We start from the raw sequence: 22,827 nt of genomic DNA on the forward strand, positions 1-22,827 counted from the left end.
TCCCCCCCCCCCCCCCCCCCCCCCATTACAGCTTTGAAGGCAGTTTTATCCTGGGCTGTAGAGAAAAGGCATCACTATTTTTGATTTGTTGATAACCTGCCATTGGGGAATTGTATAGCAGATGTACTCCCTTGTTCCTCTTTTCCATTCATTCCGGGATTATCTTACTCATAGGTCGGATCCTTAAAGAAATGGTATTTTAATTCATTCTGTCTCTCTTTATAATGGCAAATGAGAGAGACTGATATTTGAACACACTTATTTTGGAAGAATTACCATAATGCTTTCTTTTGCATTAATGTCCTTTCTCTGCCAGTACTGAGGGCGCAGACCACCATCCACCCATGCAGTACATAGAGTTGTTGAATCGTCTACTAGCTCGTTTGTATTTCAAGTCTTCCTGTCTGTCTGTATACATGGTTGTCATCACCATCGGAGTTAACATCCTTTCTTCTTGAGGAAGTGACTGTATATCAGTTACGATCCATAGCTCGGTGGATTTTTGTCATGATGGCCATCTTGGCATATCTATTGGAGTAGGATGAGAACATTCCTGAAGCCTCATGTCTCTGAAACTTGATGCCATTTTCAGCAGGAATAATAATTATGCTCTGACTGCCCCCACTGAAGCTCCCATAGGTCCAAATGGGAAAAGCCAGGCAGGTAGTGAGTGCACACCACATAACTCTGCTAACACTGGTCTAATATCTACCACAGAACACATGCGCAGTGAAGCATTGTGTGTGCCCTGTGGATGGAGGCTGGAACAGATGTGCATGTAGCCTGACTAGGTTACCTGGCTTCTGGGAATCCTGAATAAGTGACTGTGACCCTTCTTTTCAGTTAGGAAAGGTTACCATTGGGGTAAGCAAGTATTTCCAGGCAAGTGTTGTCATGTGGTGCCTTAGCTGGAACACATCTATTTTACTGATTGCTAGAATGTGGGGCCTCAACAAAATTAACACACTGAAAGAGGAATAGAAAGAAATAATTTAAGTATGAGTTGGTGTATATTTGTGTTCTGTTAAAGTGAAATTTGCCGTTTTCCCATCCATGGAGTCACTTAATAAGCCAGAGAGACTGAAGGTGGCGTGAGGATGGTAAAAAGCATCAGTGTAAGAGATGACAATGACTCCAGTCTGAAAATAAGGGTTGTACCAATAGGAATGTTCGTGTTTGATTTAATAGTGTGGGAGTAATCACTGCAGATGAGCTAGGTTACAGGACTGGGTTATTTGTTTTTATATAACTTCTGGTCAATCCTTGGCTATTGATAAAAGTCATGAAAACAGACTATAACCTTCGTCAGTGTGAGTAGCTTTTATGTGATACACATCATCTTTTACGAGAGACATCCCATGTGCTAATCCATGTTTCTAAACATATCTAATGTGCTGTTTATCTAAAAATTTTCCTTTTGGTTTCCCACTTTTGCACTGCCCTTTTAATTTTATTACCTGGCTAACAAGTGAGAAGTAAGCTCAGAGTAGTGGTTTAAACATTTTGCAAGAAAGAATAGTCTTGTAAATAAAACCTAGAATGAAATGTTAAAAGCTATGATTTGGTTCCGGTTTCTACTGTTTATCTTGTTGTTAAACTCACCGTAAGGAGATACTGTCAATGTAAAATCAGACTTCAATCTGCAATTTTGTTATCTGTTAGATGTAAACAAAACTTTACCATAATGGAAAAAGCTAAGGAAAAAAAATCTCTGCTTTTGACATTGTGTATTTGACAGCATTTTGAAAAGTAGCAACTCCTGTCCTGAATCAGATCAGCGCGTTTGTGAAAGCAGTAAATGCCAGATGCTAAAGAGGAACTAAATCTAATGGACTGCTACAGTCCCCACAGCAGATGGTTGGGCAGCATTTGGCTCACTACCTGGCTTTATGAAACTTTATTTTCCTTGCATGGTTTCCTTTTTTCTTTTCTGATGCAGCTGGGGGCATCCATAGGAAAGGATTCCTGGAATCACACTGAATTCTTAGTCTCAAGGATGCTTAGCATCAGTGGAGGTCATAGCTTAAGTATGTACTTTGTTTAAAGAAACTTTTGTTTATCAGCTTTCACAGAGGAAATGCAAAAGTCAGTCGCTTGATTTCATCTTCTGTTATGTTGGAGAAAACAATATTCACAAACAGAAAATTAATTTTAAAGCTACGGAATGGTAGTTGGGTGCTTGGAGGAACAGGTAGAACCTTACACTACTGAATACAGTATTGGTTTTGTTTATTTTAAATGAAAACATAAAAATAATGTCTCTTTGATTGCAAACTCTCACACATAAAATACCGTGCATCTTCCCTTTAAGATTTCAGTTTAATAATTAATGTTTATAGAGAGTGCTTAGATCCCTTATGAAATGCATAAAGGCAAAAAATAAATGTTGCCTAAGCATTTAAATGCCAGTGCTCAACAATGGGTTAAAAGTACTGCACATTTTTTTGTAATGCTAGAAGCCCTGATGGGTGGAGTACGGCAATGGGTGTTTTAGTGTAGATGGGTTTACTAACCCTTTGCTGTACAGCTGAAATACAAAAAGACTGAAGTAATGGCCAGCAAGAAAGTGGATTCTTGGGAAGCTGTGTTTAATGAAGCCTGTTTAAAGCCTTTTCTGCACAAATGAGATTTAGTGTTTTCTGCTGCAGGAGGAGCAAGGATTTTAACCATTTTCTAATCACTAGCTTTTTCTTGTAAATACTGTAGGAAAAGCATTGCAAGAACAGCTTTAAAGAGTTAGGAAAGCTCATTAGCAACCAGTTGCCAAAATATCTGTTTCTACGTACTCTGCCCAAGTTAGAATAATCAAATTAAATGAAAGATGGTTTTTACATCTGGTTTTGAATCTGGAAATAAGTTGATACAGAGATTCATTGGGCAGTTTAATTGCTGTAATAAATTTGCAGTAAACCTCATGGAAATAATATTTTCTTTTTTCACTGTGAGGATGGGTACATCCTTACATAAAGAGAAGCCTGCTTCCTCCTTTGTCTCATTGTTGACAACTATAAATTTTCAGTTAGACTTTTGTAATGGGTAACTACACATAAGAAATCCCATCTGTATGAAAAACTATGGAAAGTGTAGGCATCCACAGAGGTGGTCAATAAGCTGTGCTGCTAACAACAAAAACTAGGAAGAAATGCCTTTTTATTATGCTTTTCAAAAATAGCCTCTGAAGATTCCACATGGGTGCTTTGTGGGAGGGCATTCCACACTGTGGGAGCTGAACAAATGCCTTTAGGCATCTGAGGTCAAAACGTGAACAAGGACTTAAGACATTAGTAGTTGTGTTTCTCCCTGCTTATGAAAAAAATTATCTCAACAGTTTAGGGATAGTTTATATACCAAGCTTAATTTGGGGATAACCAACAGTTTATTGGCACAAGTTACATGGAACTTAGAATTTTAAGTTCTCTAGTATTTCCATAATGACCTTCTTTGCTGTGTACAGTGCACATGTTCCTATAGCCTTCATTTAAGATACGTGAAATGATGCTTTTCTGCAAATTATTTGCCACTGAGATGATGGACCAACACCCTAACCTACCAAATAGAAAAGATGACTGGCTACTCCTGGGCTAGGCTAGGACCCAGCCAGGAGGGGATAAAGGAAGGTGTGGTGCGTTATTTCCCAGAGTCTTGACCTGTTTGTTTTTGGAGCAGAACCAGATGTTGACCTCTTCTCTGGAAGATGAAGGTGCCTCTGTGGATTGAGTCTCCTGCTCAGCTGGACTTGCCATTGTGTGGTGGAAAGCAGATGCCCCTCTTCTCTGGGTTTGGTTTGTACTGGCAGCTTGCTCTGTAGACTGGCAGTTCTCATGCTGGGTAAGCACGGGCTGCTGTTGTCTTTCAGCCCTGCACTGATAAGTAGTTGCACCAATCCTAGTAAATTGGGTTCTTTAGTTCTGTCGTTAGAGCTCCTGTCTCATGCCTCTGTCTCGAGCACCTCTGCCAAGCTGCGTCTGACACACCACTCCGAGCACCTTCCTGAGGAGCATGGCATGGGAGCTGGGAATTTCAAAAAGCAGTTCTGGAGAGAAGGAGCAAGCAGATACAGGCCTAGAGTATGCAAAATTGTCTGCGCTGGGGTAGAGCCGAGAGGAAAAGAGAATGTGCTTAAAATAGAAAAACATCTGAGAATCTCTGAGTTAGGCTGTGTTTTCGATGAAGACTGCATGTCGTCTTGTAGAGCAAAGATGCTAGCTGCAATGTGTAAATAGCAGACTAAGAGTAGGGCTTAGTTCCAAGGAACCCTGGTGCTTTTTAAGTCAGGTTTGCTTTTCTGTTCACTCTATGTGATTTAGATAAGAGGTTTACACACATCAGTTACAGAGTTTTTACTCTTATGACTTTAAGCTGTTGATTCAAAACTGAGCCACTTGAGAGAACTGAAAGAATGGGGGGATGGTTACTGAACTTAGCAGTTTATACTAGTGCTTAATTTTCTTAAACTTTTTTTTTTCCCCAGTATCTAACCATAATAATTTTTACTGCTTTTTAGGCTTTTTAGTGAAGAGTAATGTGAAAGAAGGATTGAATACTGGAGGTTTCTCAACATTGCCTATTAATAGGTTTCCCCCTCAACCAAGCAGTGGATCAGCTTTTTCCATGGCGTCTCTCTTTTAGTTAAAATACCTCATTATCACCAAGTCCTGTCCATGGATCATTATAGTGATCACCGAAAGTTCCGGTGATGGTGATGCACATATTCTTTGTTCTTTAGTTGCCTCCAGGAATGTTCAGAAGATCACCCCCCGTTTGGCATCAATCCCACACCAACACGTGTGCTTTGGATATGAAAGATGATGCTTTCCCAGTTATTTTCTGTCTGGCTTCCTAAACAAGAATATAAAGATATGTCAATTTTCCAGATTATGTGAATTATCCCACTAGGTCCCTGTTAGGTCAATTAAGTAATAATTTTGATTCTGTATTGAAAAGTTCTAGCTTCTGTGGTTTGTTTTGTGTGCCGTTAGTAAGTCAGTCCACAGGCATTTTAGATACCTGTGCAGCAGTTTCTTCCATAACCCTTTCCTAACCTTACTCCCACCTCTACAGCCTCTTGTCCAGGTCACCGTGTGTTCAACTTATCAGTAGGTCTTTCATTTTTCTCATTTTCATCTTTGAGATACTCTGCTTTAAAGTCCTCCTCACTAGATTCTTCTCCCCCACACCCCCACCTCCCCTTTAGGATATGGATAAATAGGGAACAAGTGTTGTGATTCTGTAATTAACAGCTTTTTTTCTTTTTAAGCAGTGCTGTTTCTGTGTGGATGTGTGTGTGTGAGGGCAATGAGGATTTTCTTAGTCCGCGGAGTAAGTTGAGAACTTGCAGCATAATTCAAATTAATTAGAAATGTGTTTTATGAAACTCAGCACCTGACATCAGTCAATTTTTGTGCTAAATGATCCTAATAATGAAATAATGAAGAACTTTTCAGCTGTGTTGTTTAAGCCCAGAGAATTTAGAATCCAATGGTAATCAGAGTATAATTATTTCAGATTAAGGGGCATGTGCCTGTTATTTTATATAAAATTTTCCATACTTTTCAGTGAGCATAAGAAAAATTCCATGATGTCCTTCTCTTCGAGATGATCTTGTGTCCTAGTGTTCTGAAAGGGTCTGGGATTTTGTTTATGCCCGCTGAAAATGGAGGAGGCCACTGCATTCCCATCTTCACTTACCTTGAACAAGGAGGTAGTGTCTATTTTGTAAGACTGCAACATATAGTTTCAGTCTTTTTACAAACAGTGGCCTTCTCTGCAAAAAGTCCCTAGAAGTAGTGGTCTTTGTCCACATACAATCTGTGGCCAAAGTCGTCTTTGCATTTCAGTAGTTCCTATTTTTAAAAACACTTCTTGCACCAAATGCCTTCAGCAGGAAATGTGAGAGGTGAATGGGGAAATGGAAGTGAATGCAAGAAAAGCAAGGGGAATTGGGCTTCACCTGTAAAGGCTCTGTGCAGCTGCCAAATGAATTTGATTTTAAAATCTTAGGTTTGTGTTCTTAGACTAAAGTATATTTTCCCCCTGTCTGAATTAGGTTCTCCCCCTCCCCATTTCTAAAGTGCAATTTCAGGGCAGATTGAAATGCATTTGAGGTATTCTGTTTCCATTAGGGAACATGAATTTCTTTTAACTGTAAATTTTCCAGGCTTATAACACTTGGTTTTGGTAGGATTGTTTTGGGTTTTTTTTGAGTAACGGCAGTAGTTCTGTAATGTATTTTATTCAGATATACATAAATTTAGCCTTGTCTATTGCCATGTACTTTTTTTCTGCGAATTACTAGTAATTATATAGTTTGGTAATGTATTAGTATAAACCTCTCATTATTTCAAACCATTTCAGTGTAATGTATTATTAGACATTTAAAACAAATCTAAACTGCTAGACAATCTAGTTTTTATAAACTTGGGAATATTCTCAACAGGGAATAGAATGTTATTTCAGCAAAATGAATGAATTGAGAAAATAATTAAAATATACATTCAGTTTGGGTAATGTAAATGTAAAAAATGGATTACAGAAAATCAAATTGCTGAATACGATGTTTAAGTAGCTCTTAGGCAGACTTGGAATATTTTTAATGAACATTTTATTTCAACATTTTATTTCAATATTTTTGAGGCTTTTGGAGGGCAGATGGGGAACTAGCTGAAACGTTTTCTTTGTTTTGTATTGTATTTTTTAAATTTTGTTGCACAGGCAACTTTGCAATAAGCTGTCCTCCCTGCTTTGTATCTTTGAGTGTCTTGAAAACAGAATGAGTGGAAAAAATGTTTGTCTAAAATGTTCTTTATTACTTTAGAACATATTAAAAGATTATCTCTGTTGATATTAGGAATCACTGTGTGTGAAATTAAGTCATTGACTACTAATGAGATGGTTTACACCAGTAAGGCTTAGTTGTATTAATCCAGTTTTTGGAATTGATCCTAGAATGAATTTATATGTGGAAAATTATAAACTTGGGAGTTTTAGTACTTGATAGTTTGTTTCACTATTATAGATTCCTTACTGAAATTCGAGTTTGTGCCTATATTTGTAAGTTAGTTATCTTCTCTTTACTTGGATTTTTGTTGTCACCATGCCTCTTTCACGTTGAAACAATCTCAATATGTCAGTGTTAGAAAACAGTTGTAATACATTTTTTCCAGCAGCAGTTCCTTGTTGGTTGCAGTATCTGTAAAAGCTAACGACATTAAGGCGTAATGGAGTATATCTTTCAAAGCACAAGTAACGAGTAATAGGAGTGTTTTGACATAGTGTTTAAAGAAAAAAAAAAATAATCATGGAATTTGGTTTCCTGCCCAGAACTTTGACTGACTGTCTGGGAATTTGGTGCCGTATGTCAATGTTACGTAGAATTAGTGTACATACTTTGGAGTGATTCTTTACAAATATAATTGTGTCCTGCAGGTTCAGGACCAGTGTATTGATAGTCTACGATATTTTGAGTCAGCATTGATGAAGACGTATATTCTTGAGGAAGTGCTATGTTTCCTAATAAATATTTTACTTTCTTCCAGAGAAGCAGAGGTGTTATCTTTCTCGTCTGTAGTACAACTGTATACTATAAGAATTCAATGTTTTTGCAGGCGTTTCAACTTTCAGATTTCAGTATGCCTTTTTTTTGTCTTTTCTGTGTTTGCAACAATGTCATTACGTCTTGCATTGTCATTGTTTGTTTATAGTTCTGAAACTCCTGGAGACTTTCAAAGACATTGTATGTTTCATAGGTTCTTTGAAACAGTTGAGGTTAAGCATGTATAGGCAGTTCTGCTGGAGCAAAAATTTACATCTTGTTTATTGACTCTCTTAAATCTTATTTTCGTAATATCACTTCACCAACAGTATCTATCCAAGCTGCACATTGCAAATTTTTAGAGCGTGATGAAGATAGTTCTTACAGCTATTTTGATCATTGGTTAGAAGTTTTTTTCTTAGGAAAGAGCTCCTTCCCTAATTGTGTTCTTGGGGAGTCCAACTAACGGTATGTTAACAGAGATGATTAAGTGAATGCAGGTGTTTGTCATCTTAACACAACTTCTAGTCTAGACAATGGTATATTCAATTTGTATTTTCCTCCCGAAGCAAACAGCATGGAATAAAAGAGGGTGTTAGGTATGAATCAGAATAATACTTGATTGCAGGAATCCAGGCAAAGGAGAACTGGAATTCTTTAAAGATGATGTTATTTTATACAGAGGAGAAATGACATATTTTAAAATGTCATAGCAATAAAAGACAAGGTTTGGCGTTAGTTTAGATTGGAAGAGATACAGAGAAAAGTAGAAAAACAATTAAAAATATTTTTAAATTATTAGTAAGGATGTTATTTTGCGATATCGAAAGAATGTAACTTCAAGATTCTTAATCTGGCAGTTACTGAAGACCTCATCCACCATGCAGAAGCAAGGGAAATGCCTCCTTCTCCCAGGTGCTGATACTCTTGAGAGATACTCTCATTGCCCAGTTTTTGTGCTCATTGCTCACAGCAATGATGATGGAATCTCTGGTTGCCTGAGCCTTTGTGTCTGCTTTGGTGGAAGTTAATCTGGCAGCCAGAAGCATCACAGATGTTGTCTCCTGACTTCAGCACACCACTTCCATCCGGTGCCTCTCACACTGCACAGTGGCAGTCCTGCTTTGTTCGTAGGCCTTGGTTGCGGCAATGCACAATCTGTCTCTTAGCAGAAGCCTCTAGCTGTCACCTCTAATGTAGTGAAACTGATACCACATGACTGAAGATTTGCTTTAAGTTTATGCTTGCAGAGTGTTTCACTAGCCCGTTTCTTAGCTATGTGCTCTGTTCTAGCTGGCTGCAAAACACAGCTTTGGATAATCTGTTACTGGACATAAGCATTGTCTGCTCTGGGCCTGCAGGAGAACTGCCTTCGGTGCCAAGTATTTGACAGTCTCTAAGACTTTGGTGTATGGGTATTATCCTGTCGCTCTGATTCAGCAATGACACAAAGGTGAGCATGTATGGAACTGGCAAAGGTGATCTGTCAATAAATTAATCAAGTTCTGCCATCACACAAAAGGGCAGTGATGACACGTGAACAGTCGTGGTTATTTCTGTTTGAGGATGTCTCTTCCCTTCCAGAGGTGCTTCTCTAAGCTTCCCCAAACTGTGGTACCTCCTGCTGACATCTGCCTGAGTTCACCATCTGCCATGGTATTTAAAGGGAGCATGTGGCCAAGGCACTAGAATTTGTCCCTCCATTTCAGTTGTGTGTCGTTAAGGTATGCTGTAAGCTTGATGTACTTTCCCCTTAGGGTGATACTGGAACAGGACCTCTCTTTTCTGTATGCTACTGCAAGTGAACAGCTGAGCGGCACAATGGAAATAGCTAGCAATGTGTCGAGTGTCCTTCAAAAGATACACACATTCGCATGTGAAAAAACAACATACTGTTATCAGGAAGGAGCTGCTTGTGGGTGAGCAACACTTGGACGTTTTCATTTGATATGCAGTATCTGCAGATTGAAAACTACCATGTTTGGCAGCTGTCCTACACACACCTCCCTCCGCACGTACTCCTAGTGGTAGGAGTCAGTAGTAGACTAACACTGCCTAGCACCTTGCAGTCACTTTTTAAAATGACAGTAGCTTTAAAGAATGCTTTGATGTTGCATTTTTTGCTGTTGTCCTCTAGCTCCTGATTGTTCTTAAGGCTAATAGTTTTATGATGTCTTGGATGTTCTACTAACTTTTTTTCCCACATTCCCATGCCAATGTTTGTCAGGTTCCTTCTTCTGAGTTCAGTTATTGTTCAGGGTTTGCTATGATAAAGTCTGCAATCCCCACTCGCGTTAAACTACCTACTGGGGCAGATGAGGTACATTGAGAAGCAACTTCTGTCTTTAGCAGGTTACACTCTAGAGACAACTTAAGGTCAGTTTGAGAAACAACTTTGGCTATGAGCTTCAGGAGTGTTTCAGTCTGGGACAGTTTCATGGAAACAGTCTTCCTGATGAATGTTTCTAAGGAGGCTTTAATCTAATAGCTATTAAATTCCAAGGACAGAGGGTTGCAGGTTTTCTTGCACATCACCATAATTATTTTAGGATATCTTTTGTCAAATTCTGAGGCACATTTCAAAACCCACTCCCTTGAAGATTTGATGGCATATGTCACTTAGCATTTGAAGGTAATGTTCTTGATATAAAGTAGAAATAGTGCTTGATGATTATTAATTTTCTTTGTTTATTTAATATAGGAACATCCCCAGGGCTACTTATTTTACAAAAAAACAGAAATGTTGTTATGATAGAGTAAGCAGGTGGTTTTCTCACTCTTGTTATAATTCAACAGTTTTTCTTTCATGAAATTAAGAAGCCAGAGTATATTTAGCCATATTATGTAGAGCAAGGAAGGAGATATCTTCAGACAGTTGTCTCAGAAGTTAATGTTTTCCATGATCCAAGTATTTTGGCTTGCTTGAAAAAAAAAAAAAAAAAAGCTGAAATGTACCTTTCAAAAAATGCTGCTATTAAAAAAAAAAAAAAAAAAAAAAAAGGGGGGGGGGGGGGGGTGGAGGAGAAGTCTTGACACCAGAAGCTTGTCATAGCAGAGTTTCTCTCGGATCTCTGGAAAAAGTCTTATACTTCTGGGATGCTTTCCAAAATATTTTCAGTGACCATTGCTACAGGCGTGAACTTCTTAATGCATTTAGCAGTAATCTCCACCACAGTGAAACTGATTACTGTCTGAAAGCTTTTAATGATAACAAGCAAGTAGGGCAGCATAAATGCCATGAACTAATTTGTGTGTGTGTATTTTGTTGCATCTTCAGGAGTCTTGCAGACACAGATGTGTCGCCTCAGGAAAATCCTGCTTAATGTTTTTTACATAATTATGTAATTGCGTATTTATCATTTTGATTTTAGTAAGAAGGATATTTTTTTTTCTCCACACACACGCATGCGCACACACAAAGGATCTAGTGTCTCTCCAGATACTTCAGTTGGTACCCAAAGAAAAGTATCTGGAGGCTTCCTGAGTTTGAGCTTTTCTAGGATTCATTTTATAGAAACTGAAATGCATTCAAAAGCTAGAATAGTTTTAAGAAATGCCTTTCCAGCAGAAAACAAGGGTACTGTAGCAAAGGTGTATCTTCTTCATCTACCTACCAAGGAATTTCAGGAGGCTTTTCAATGAGAGGCTCTCTTTTTATGTGCAAGTTAAGGGAGTCCAGGAAGCTGAAAATACAGTTAAACTTACTGGTTTTTTTCAATCTTAACTTAATATTCCTAATGCAAGACGTCATTAGAACTGGAGAGGTTCGTCCACCCAGGCCATCACCTTCTCAAGACTGAAATCTGAGCTGCACTTCTATTCAAAGAGAATAGGTTTCAGGAATTACGTTTTTCCTTTAAATAAAAAAAAATCCCACCACCAAAACGTGTGTGTGTGTACATATATAAAAAAGTATTTTTTATACACACACATCTATAGGTAATAAGCAAAATTGTAAACTGTAGGAATGGAAAGCTGTACCCGACTGAAAAGCTGGATCTCCCAGGAACTGGTATGTCATTGTCACTCCGTGCCCTCTGCCAGCACAGACATGCTGCACCAAAGCCCTTCATCCTGCACTGTTGCTCCCACAAACTGCTGTGATTGTTGGATGATCTGCACTAGGTGAAGAGTGAAAAATAAAAACTTGAGCACCAGTAGAGAAAAACAAGCTGTCATAAGCAGGCTTGATTGCAAGGGACAAAAAGGTCAAAGGGTACTCTTTTTCCCCCTCTACCTTCGGAGCAGCCACTGGATGCATCCAGCAGAGTTTTTCCAGACTGTCAACTGGGTTCATCAGTTGGGGCTTTCTCTCAATTTTAAATGCCAGCGCCACTTCAGTTCAGAGGGATTGCTGGCTTCTTTCCCAGACAAGATTTCCCAAATTCAAAATGACCTTTCAAGATCCTAATAAGAGCTAAACAGAGATTTCCTCTTCATCAGGCCCTTTCTCAGATTGATGCTTTTACTGTCAGCACATCCCCACAGCACAGACCAATGAAAGACCAGCCCTTCCACTTGTGATGATAAACACCTCTTTTGAAGAGGGGCAATCTTAAATCATGTTGAATTTGTTATATATTCCAGAAACTATTACACTTCTGTTTGATGCACTGATTGTGTAAAGGCACAGGGAGTACCAGTGGAATAGCTGGATTTTTTTTTTCTTTTTTAATCCAGCCATTCAGACTCTGCGCTAATACAATGGGATGCCTGCTCAGCCACCCCTCGTTATTGAGGGAATGAGAGATGGATGATGGGAAAGCTGTTTATCTGGGTACCATAACGTGGGGACTGCTGTACCAGCAGCAACCACATGGAGTTAGCTTGGTGCAGCAGGTTTGTTAGCTCCCACTTAAGGGCCAGCTTGGTTGCTCAGCACAGCACTCCCCAAGGATTCTGGTCGTTCGTTGTTGTGTGCTGTGCCCATCCTCTCCTCCAGGCAAGGAGAAGGAGGTATTCAGGGCTGCCCAGCTCTGAGCAGATGGATTGTGAGGTTCTGCTCTGGTGTGTGCTGCATGAATGCAAGCTGCAGCTTCAGTTCCCTGTAAACCCTTCATTAAAGTTGGACTGCTGTGCTGCAAAATAGTGATGTAGAGACATCCTATATCAGTGTCCTTCTGTGAAGTCTTGAAATGTAGCAGGATAGTAAACTCCTTTCCAGAAAGACACCGGTGACCATTTCTTGAAAGGGTGAAGTATTTCAAATACAGAGTTGTGAAGTCTTGTGGTTCTATTCCTGAATAAGTTTGGGCAGAGGGAAGTGCAGAAACAAATTCAATACCGGTTCTTATGAGAGAAGAACACTGGGAAATGAATGACACACTGTAAAATGAATGACAAGACCAGACTAAGGACTGCTTTTAACATTAGCATCAGGTTTAATCCCATAGTTGAATTCAGAAGAAACACCAGAGATATAACGTGCCTGTTGATTTATTTTTTTTTTTTTTTTTTTTTTTTTTTTTTTTTTTTAAATAATATGTTGTGTAATATGTTGTGGGAAAAGGTACCAAAAGATTGGGAAAAAATTGCAAGTGCCAGGAGTACGCATGATTGCCTAGAAAAGATATTACAAATGCAAAATATAAAAAGATAATAACTCAAACCTGAAATAGCTTGATTCTGTCACCAAATCTCTCTTTTTTCAGCTGCAGCTTCAGGTTTGGCATTTTCAGCGTTGATTTGTATAAGGAACTCATTATCTCCACCGTGGCAGAGGATGAAGTCTTGTAACACTGAGGGAATATAAGATTTGGTATTTGTGCTCTGTGCCATGTGCTCCTTTCTTCTAATGGTCTGGCTTATCGCCCTAAGCCATTGTCACATTTTTGTACTGAGATTTTCAATTTGGAGCTCTCGTTTTATTCTTTAGTGTTTTCCTAGAATTGCTTCTCTTTTATATGTTGCATAATGGTTTTTCTGTGTCTTTGTTAATATTTAATTATATATGCGCCTATATGTGACAGCTCTCTAATATGTCATACAGGATTATTCTTGTCAACATAGATACATGTAATAAAACTGCTCTCTAGGTAATGTACATCCGTTGTGGTGTAGCACAGCTACAGAGTTCTCCTGGCACACAGTGAGAGCTGAGCAGAAAGGGGAATGGTAGTGCATCATGGAGGTGTAATCCACCTTCATGTGGAGGGTGGGTATAGCTGTAGAAAACATAATTCTGAACTGTCTATACAATGAAGGAGCTGCTTTAGCAGAAAAAAAACGCATACATAAACATTCTAACATTTTTATGAAAAGCATAGCAAAAGAATACTTAAAAAGTTGTAGATAAGACCATTCTTCTTCCACATATGCACCTCACCCTCCAGTCTTCTACAGTCAACTCCTGCGTGGCTTTAGCTTAGTTGATAACAAAGCATTGAAGCCAAGCACTGGGTGTATATACAGCTATACCCAGCCTGTGGAGTCGTCTCAGGGAGTGAGACAATATTTTTTCATTTTTTGCCTAAAGTTTTTGTCTGAAAACTTTCACTTGGGCACATAGAGAATCATTTGTACGTGTGAGAGTGCTTCTTGATGCCCATGTGGCTGGCTTTATTGAAGAATCAGAATCTATGGTGGTTTGAATCTGGTTTCAGTGGTCAAAGAAAAGAAACCCTTGGAAAAGTGCTTGGCTTCAACGCTTTGTTATCAACAGCTAAAGCCACGTAGGAGTTGACTGTAGAAGACTGGAGGGAGAGGGAGATATGTGGAAGAAGAATGGTCTTATCTACAACTTTTTAAGTATTCTTTTGCTATGCTTTTCATAAAAATGTTAGAATGTTTATGCGTTGTTTTTCTGCTAAAGCAGCTCCTTCATTGTATATACAGTTCAGAATTATGTTTTCTACAGCTATACCCAGGAGCATGTTCAGGCCTGAATCCCACATTGCTAAGTTGTCTGTAATAAAATAATTTGCTTTGTTTTTCTTCAAAAGTTTGCAGTAACGTGAATATCTCATGCTTCATTTTTCAGAGTATGCTTTAAAGCCAAGTGTGGTAAAGCAGAGACTGTTGTGAAGATGCTGTGTGGCTTTCTAAACTGAGAGAGAAAAAATAGAAATAGAAACACAGCAAAATTTTCTTGGGTATATTTAAAGTTAGAATATGGTTAACTCTTGGATCTTGATTTAAATACTATAAAAGCTGCTATGAGGCATCTTAATAGTTTGCATTTTCATCAAATGCCAGAGAGTAGGCTATTCTGCACTGGTAGTGAGAACAGCTTCTAGGTGTAAACAATTCTGAGCCTTTCCTTTTCAGGAGTAAACAGGCATAGTTTCAGCCCACCACCAGCATTTCCTTACACTTCCTATTTTTTTTCTTCTTCTTTCTTTAATGTAGACCGCTCTGGCTCGGCAGGTTCACAAGCCACTGCTTCCTGTGTCGTTCCTGTCTGTAAAATGAAGGGTAGTGATCCAGCCATCTAAAATAGTACAGTACTGTAGAATATCTTCATTTTGGTATTATTTTCTGCCTCTGCTGCTTAACTGCTTTGCCAAATAGTTGCTCAGCTTTGGTGTTCCACCTACACATTTTAGCACCCTGGTTGCAGGATACCTTAATGATGCCCTGCCATCACTAGCTACTTGCAGAAACAAGGTCTAGCACGATGCCTGTAAGTCAGGTAAGTACTAGGCCTGAGTTACTAATGTGGAAACAAATACAGAGAGTAGTAGTGTTGGTCTGGAAATCTAGTTCAGAGGCAGAAATGCCAACCTTTTTATCTGCTGTTCCCAAGCTTTAATTCAAAGCCGTCTTCCTCGGTTTATGTTTTTAAAGTAGTTCACTGTTTTGCCTCATTAATGCCTAATACTTGTTAATGCCTCATACTAATGGCAGAGGTATTCCACGGATACCTATATTTGCTATCAGTGCGCAGTAATTACTCTTGAGAGTTGGACTTTCAATACAAATGACGCACAGAATGAATCCTGCTGTAAACCAGACCTTGTTCCAACTTTTCCAGTGTCGCCTGCACTTCTAGTTGGGAGCTTGATTTCCTTGAACCTGTGGTCCCTACAATCGGTGTAGGCAGGTTTTGGTTGGTGTCATGACGCCCCAGTTGGAAACTGGTGTTCTAAAAAGCATTACAGAGTGGTGAGCAAACCGTCTCAATTCCCTGTGACATAACTGAAAGCGTGATTAGACCAACACTCAGGCTCAGACCTGTCTTTCAGAATCTGAGCATCATATATTTGAATTGTCCTGCATGAATTTTGCTTCTGTTCCTCAGGCTATGAAATGGGGAGTAGAGTTTGTCCTGCATGCTGCTGTTGTGCAGTAGCCATCTTCAAGTGACAAATAAAAATGAGAATCACCTTTGATAACTGGAAGAAGCTGAAGTAATTTAACAATCTCTTTTCTTTAAGCAAAGGAATTCTGTTCCCCTTATAATCCAGTTAGCTGACATAGTATCCCGGGTTTCTTCTGCTGTTCTGATGGAGCCTACAAAGTTCCAAGAGCAGAGAATGATTTCTGCCCCGGCTGAAAATGAAATGGAAGTTCATTAGCTTGGAAGTGCTGGCTGACACCTTGCTGGGGGGAGGGGACCTGCTGTTGTATTTTTTGCATCCCTTGTGCCACTTTGGACTTCAGCAGTATTTATTTTTAGTATATTTAAACACTGCAGAAGGAAGGGGCAGTTGTAATATGGCATATTTACATCATGCTGTCAGTTCCTGGCAGCTTACTCGCCTGTCAGAGAACAGAACTAGTCCATTAAGGAGGTGAGTGCTACTTATGCCCACGAGTGGTGAAACATCGTCTCAAGGGTGGGAAGGCCTCCCTAGGCTAGCAGGTTGGTTTGTTTTTCTAAGGTGCATTATGGGGATTTTTTTTTTTTCCATGTCACAGAGACAGGAATGGGCTGTGCTACCTCCCACTTTTTCCTTCTTCTCCTCTACTCTGTATAGGAAAAAGAGAGGCAAAGTCTTTACAGGAGATCAGCATGTGCTGGTTTTTCCCCTCATGTCACGCTTAAGTTCTCTGCCCCGTTATAAAAATAAAAATCTATAAATAAAAAAGAACAAATGCTGAGGGGGACAAACTGGACCCACAGTTATGTGCATGTTGCCACTTGTTAGAAGTGTGCCTAGCCCCATTCCTCCCAGGCTTCATACATTCTCTGTTTCTGATGCTGTCAGCCTCTCAGGATGGGAAACATTGACAGATAGTCCTGGCTGGAGCTTTTTTTGCCCTGCCATAACATAATATTAATTGAGCTAAGGCTGAAATGATGTTGGGCTCATCTGCTGTTGAATTAGCTAGTGCTCCATTTATACATATTTTTTTTCTCTTTGAGGGGAAAAAAAAAAGTTGCTATGGGTTTTGCTGCCGCACTTTAATGTTGCAGTAATACCATTCTCCTGGAATTAAGCAGTTTTTAGGTCTGATCTCTCATATATGACATGCTGTCTCTGTTAGCTTCAAGCATAGGCACCCTATGATTTCCTTTTCTTGGAAACTGCTCTGTCTCAGCATGTGGGTAGGAGGCCATGTAAATAAATACCAACCACTTCTTAGCCTTCAGTAGGCATTTCCTTTTTCCTGGTGGCTACAGAAGAAACACTTTCTCACAGCTGGGCATCAAACATTTATAAAACTTTCCTGCTTGTGGAATTTTTGTTTAGACAATCAGATTTTTGGTATAGTTTTTTCATCAGTTTCTATTTTTACTCATCTGTGGTTGCTTGGTTTGTCAGTAAATAGTGTCTGTCAGAACGAACACTTAATCAGAAACTTAAATTTCTGATAATTGAATAGTAAATCATTATAAGCATATTCTGTAACAGTGAAAGATAAGTTTTAAAGAATAAAAATTAAGCTTATCTAGTTTTTTTCTTAGTTATGATAGAATAAATAACATTGATATTTCTGCCCAAAAGATTTTTTTAAAAATATATAACCTGTCTTAAATGTTTGAAATAGAAAACAAAGTATCTTACGTTACCATGCAGTCCAGCTTTCAACTGAAAAAAATTATTTGCTTTTAATAGAAAGTTTAATATGTGTTCTCCTGAATTTATACGCTAGGATATTTTTCAAGTGTGTGTCACTTTGTCGTGGCAGCAAAGCTAACACACTGTTACCTTTTAAATGCTACCAGAACTATTTAGGACATAAGTTTATAATATCAAAACGGATCATATCAATAAAAATCAGTATTAGAGGACAGTGTACTGCTAATTTTTATACATAAATATCTGATCTATAAGTTCTTTAGTTAGTTTCATTTACTATTATTTATTTACTTTTTTTATTGGTAAATTATGAATTTACTTTGCTTAGTTTTATTTATCTTAGTGGTAATACTTACTGAATGGATGACGGTATACTCTGTCTTCAGGGATAGCCCCAAAGGTTCAGAAAGTGGAAGCAGAATATAGATATGAACTGTGGTAAATAGCTATAGACTGGCACAGGACTAGACTCCTTCATCAGAATTGTTGTTAGATGAGAGAGTGAAGAATATACATATGTATGATCTTTTGTGGGTAATAATTTCTAGGATGGCTAAGCTAGAGGTAGTTTGAAAATCCATCAGATACTTTTTATGTAATACTTCCACACTGGATTTGAGAACTTTTTTATTCAACAAAACAAGACAGTAGAAACCATGCTTTTCCAGGAGGGCCTTTGAAATATGCTTTTTCCTTTACTGAGGCCTGTTATGACGCTGTCTAGGAAAGTGAGCCATTGTTGGACACGTCACTGTATTTTTATAGTTTCACTCTTAGGTACATTCTCATCCAGTTTAGTTTTGCAATCTGCTGAAGCTTAGCCAAGTTGAATTGCATCTGCCCTCACAGTACACACATCTCAGTCTGGCTAGGACTTCTTCCAGTTCTGTGCAGTGGAAGTTACTTGTGTGTATTTCTTCTGGGAAATACGTTTTGAGAAAAATGAGTCCTCGTTTGGTTTGTGCCTTTTGCCCTGTTTTATGGCATACAATAAACTATTATGACATGTGTATTTCTTACTTGAGCCAGCTACCATAAGTGATGTCCCAGTTCACAATTCTCCAGTAAGTGCAATGGGTGCTAGACTTTACAGCTAGTTCTGATGATGGCTAGACAGAGACTAGTCAGTCTTGCTTCATGTTGGCAGATAAGGGACTGTGAAGGAATCCTAAGCTTTCCAGCTTTGGTGATTTATTGAACTTCCGTAGAGTCATTGGGTAGCCAAATTCACGAGAACCCCATTTGGTATCTGCTGCACAAATTCCAGGGCATAAATCCTCTCCCCACTCCATTGCTGCCATGGTAATGGCACCAGCCTTAACAGTCCCGTAATGGCCTTTGAAAGCTGTTAAACTCTGTACTGTGTTAGTACCCTTGTCAGCCATTTTATTGTGATGTGCAAAACCAGAATGGGGGGATGAGGATGCAAGTGTTGCCCCTCTTGTCTTTGGATCGCTTCTACTTAGCATCAGGTGTATTTCCAAAGCAAAATGGAGAGGTTTGCCCTGGTTCATCCATCAGTATGAGGACTTGAAGGAAGTTTAACACAATGGGAACAGCTAATAATCTTAGGGCTTTTTTGTTCTGACATCATAAAGTATCTTGAAAGTGTCACTAGTCCTTAATTTGGAGTTACAGGTAGCAAGAAACCTAGAAAAGGTGAAATTATAGTGATTGTGCTGTAAATGAGAATGTGCTGTAAATGAGAGTTGTGTTGAAAATGTAAAAGGAGTTGGCTACAGCAAGAGTGAATAGATATTCCTCCTGTTTGGAAGCTGGTTAGATTAGAGTCTGGTTTTGTTTGTATATGGTATATATAAAACCTCAATGATGGTATGATTTTGATTTGTATGATTTTTGTATTTTCCACTGGAGGGATCATCAAATACCATCCCTAAATAATTAATAATAGTAATTCTAGATAGAGATTAACTTTATGTCACGGGTTACTCCAGCTGCTACGCACACATGGTAGAAGAGTTCTGTATTGATTAGACACTTTCATTTTAGTTAAGTCTGACCCTTTTCTTTTTAGAATTCAGAGGAATGAAGAACAATTAATGTAGATGCTTATGTGTTCAAGATGGAATTTTTTTTATTAGGAAATGTTTTAAAAGGGTCAGTGAAAAACAGAACTGGAATTGAGGTTTCATTTCTGTTGCAGGTATGTCTATGAAAGATAAGCAGACATTTCAATTTTGGATATTCCCGTACGATAATAAATGTACTGAAGGCATTACCAACTGAACAGAGCTTGCTGAGATCAGGCTTCTTTGAGACTTCTCACATAGTGTTGTTTTAATCTGTTGGGTTTTTTTTCCCCCCCCCCTAGGAAAAAGAGAAGAAGTATATGCTTCCTTTGGACAACTTGAAAGTGCGAGATGTTGAAAAGAGCTTCATGTCTAGCAAACATATCTTTGGATTGTTTAACACGGAGCAGAGGTAAGAAAATGTGCTATTCTGCAGATACTTCTATAAAACTGTATCTAGTGGAGCATTTTAATAACTGGGAGTGCAGTTCTGGTATTTCCACTATGTTGAGTGAACAAATATCTTGATACTCTTGATTTATCTGCCGCTTTGCTGTTGCATAACCATGGGATGAAAGGTTAGTGTCCTCCTAGCCACTCATGGGGTGAAACAGCTCCATGATTAGTCATCTAGTTCTTCTGTACGGCTGAATAATCATCTCCTGATCCTATTTTTGTTTTGTTTGGCAATCACCTAGGCTTACCAAAACATTCATGACTTCTGTACCTTGTGACCAGATTCAACTGGTGTAAATCACAAAAGCGTCATTGCTTTTCACTTTCTCCAGTGGAAAATCTTGCCTGTCTGTAATCTTGGGAGTCATTCTATTGTTTGTTTGGGTTTAAATGCTGCTGAATGGAGAACAAATGAGAGTCCTCTGCTTCCCTAATTAATTAGAATCTTTGCTTTGTAGTGTTTGCCTCATACTTTTCCTTTCAGACTCCATCCGCTGATTTAAGTGGTGTGGGTACCCTATGGAAGCCTACTCCTGATGCACAGCCAGTTCAGATTACTGTGCACAAATAAGTCAAGAAAACATGACAACACTTAGACATAAAAGTGACCTGTAAATTTTATTTTTTTTTACTGAAGAGGAGAGTTGCATTTGCAGCTGTCTCAGTGGAATTGCATTTCAGCAGATAAGGTGCAATTTCTGTAAGTTCTTTTTCAGGAAAATAAGTAAAATTAATTGCGGTGGTAGCATGGATAGATGCCCTTGTTTTCCTCTTCTCTTCTGCTAAGTCCCTTCACACCTGCTCCCCCCTCGCATCGCCAAAGCTTGGCAATACATTCAGATGTTGTTCAGGATGATGAGGGCTGGATGTGGCTCCCTGCAGAGCCAGCTGTTGTTGCTTCTGAACTAGCCAGAAATAGTCCTTTCAAAAGCAAGGCATGCCCCTCCCTCCTGCAAAGCAAAAGCAAAACACAGGATTTCTGGGCTGTCAAGTTTCTGCTGGCCCCAGAAACATGAGGACACAATGTGAGTCTCACTCTGAACTACCCCATGAAGGCTTTGCCTACATCTGCTGACATCTCAGCTAGCCTACATGTGGACATTGTCTGCCAGGAGATGCCCTTTGAAAGTATGTCGCACACATACTTGCTGGGAATAAGATTTCAAACACTTGACCACTTGCGTTTCTGGAGCACAGAAAAAAGCTTTGAAAAACTTTTTATGTTTTTAAAAACGTAGATGATCTTCTGATGCTGGAAATAAATGTAATTCTGATTATTCTGCTATAGATGTGTGAATCGTCCCAACGCTGCACCTACATCAGTCAAGAAAGATAACTTTGTTCTGGTGGCTTGATATCAGCTGTACATATTAAGTTCCTTCCGTGAGAAATCTGTTAATTTTAGCTCATTGTTTCTCCTTTGTTTTTGTTAATGGCTTTGAATATTTTCATCATCTTAAATATTAATCAGTGAACTGCTGTGAAAAATCCAAGAGAAGCATGCATTACCATTGGCAAATTTGGGATTTATTTGGGTGTTATATAGCTGCACATTCACATTTTCACTGCATCTCCTTACACACTGGACAACAAGGGTTTCAAAATCGGATTTCTAAAATGTTTGCCATATCTGTAATAACCCTGCCCATTTGGGCTGTGAGTAGACCCTCCAGCATCTGCAAGCTGCTCTAAAAACATCCTTATATCTATATGAACATGTTGAGACATGACAGCACAGTGATAAGATGACAAAATAACTTTGACTTGGGAGAGGCTGTTTATGAAGGCAGTCTTCCAGCTTAAAAGGAGGCAGAACTTGTTCATGAAGAAATATTTATTGAATTCTAATTACAACGGCAATTCCTATGTTACTATAAAACAGCTGGGTTTTGATATTTCTAAAAATCTACCTGTTGGCCCAAATTGGTCAAAACAACTTTAGTATCACTTTCCACTGTCTCAATTCATAGATTGTCACAATTCATAGATTGTGTCAGCAGAAGAAGGGATACTGGGGCTTGAGTAAAGTGATCTGGCCCTCAACTGGGGACTGTGTTCCCTGTCCCAGATTCTTAGGGAAACTGAAACAGGGAATCGGCAAAGATCTGTTGAAATAAGGAGTCTCGTTTTTGTTTTACTTTATGCTAATCTGTTGATTTCTGGTTTCTGAATGGGGGGGGGGGGGGGGGGGGGGGGGAATGGTTGTTCTTTAACACTGGACAACAAGGGTTTCAAAATCGGATTTCTAAAATGTTTGCCATATCTGTAATAACCCTGCCCATTTGGGCTGTGAGTAGACCCTCCAGCATCTGCAAGCTGCTCTAAAAACATCCTTATATCTATATGAACATGTTAAGACATGACAGCACAGTGATAAGATGACAAAATAACTTTGACTTGGGAGAGGCTGTTTATGAAGGCAGTCTTCCAGCTTAAAAGGAGGCAGAACTTGTTCATGAAGAAATATTTATTGAATTCTAATTACAACGGCAATTCCTATGTTACTATAAAACAGCTGGGTTTTGATATTTCTAAAAATCTACCTGTTGGCCCAAATTGGTCAAAACAACTTTAGTATCACTTTCCACTGTCTCAATTCATAGATTGTCACAATTCATAGATTGTGTCAGCAGAAGAAGGGATACTGGGGCTTGAGTAAAGTGATCTGGCCCTCAACTGGGGACTGTGTTCCCTGTCCCAGATTCTTAGGGAAACTGAAACAGGGAATCGGCAAAGATCTGTTGAAATAAGGAGTCTCGTTTTTGTTTTACTTTATGCTAATCTGTTGATTTCTGGTTTCTGAATGGGGGGGGGGGGGGGGGGGGGGGGGAATGGTTGTTCTTTA

At 38.9% G+C, this 22,827-nt stretch overlaps 1 protein-coding gene across 1 annotated transcript in view; it reads left to right on the forward strand.

The window, feature by feature from the left end:
- The window catches only part of DNM3 (dynamin 3), a 167,484-nt gene that overhangs the window by 78,834 nt on the left and 65,823 nt on the right, over nucleotides 1-22,827 (forward strand). The window contains 1 exon segment of the mRNA XM_019470486.1: nucleotides 19,829-19,938. Within this exon segment, the coding sequence (XP_019326031.1) occupies nucleotides 19,829-19,938 (110 nt within the window).

Source organism: Aptenodytes forsteri, unplaced genomic scaffold, assembly GCF_000699145.1.
Source record: "Aptenodytes forsteri isolate BGI_AS27 unplaced genomic scaffold, ASM69914v1 Scaffold95, whole genome shotgun sequence".
Lineage (NCBI taxonomy): Eukaryota > Metazoa > Chordata > Aves > Sphenisciformes > Spheniscidae > Aptenodytes > Aptenodytes forsteri.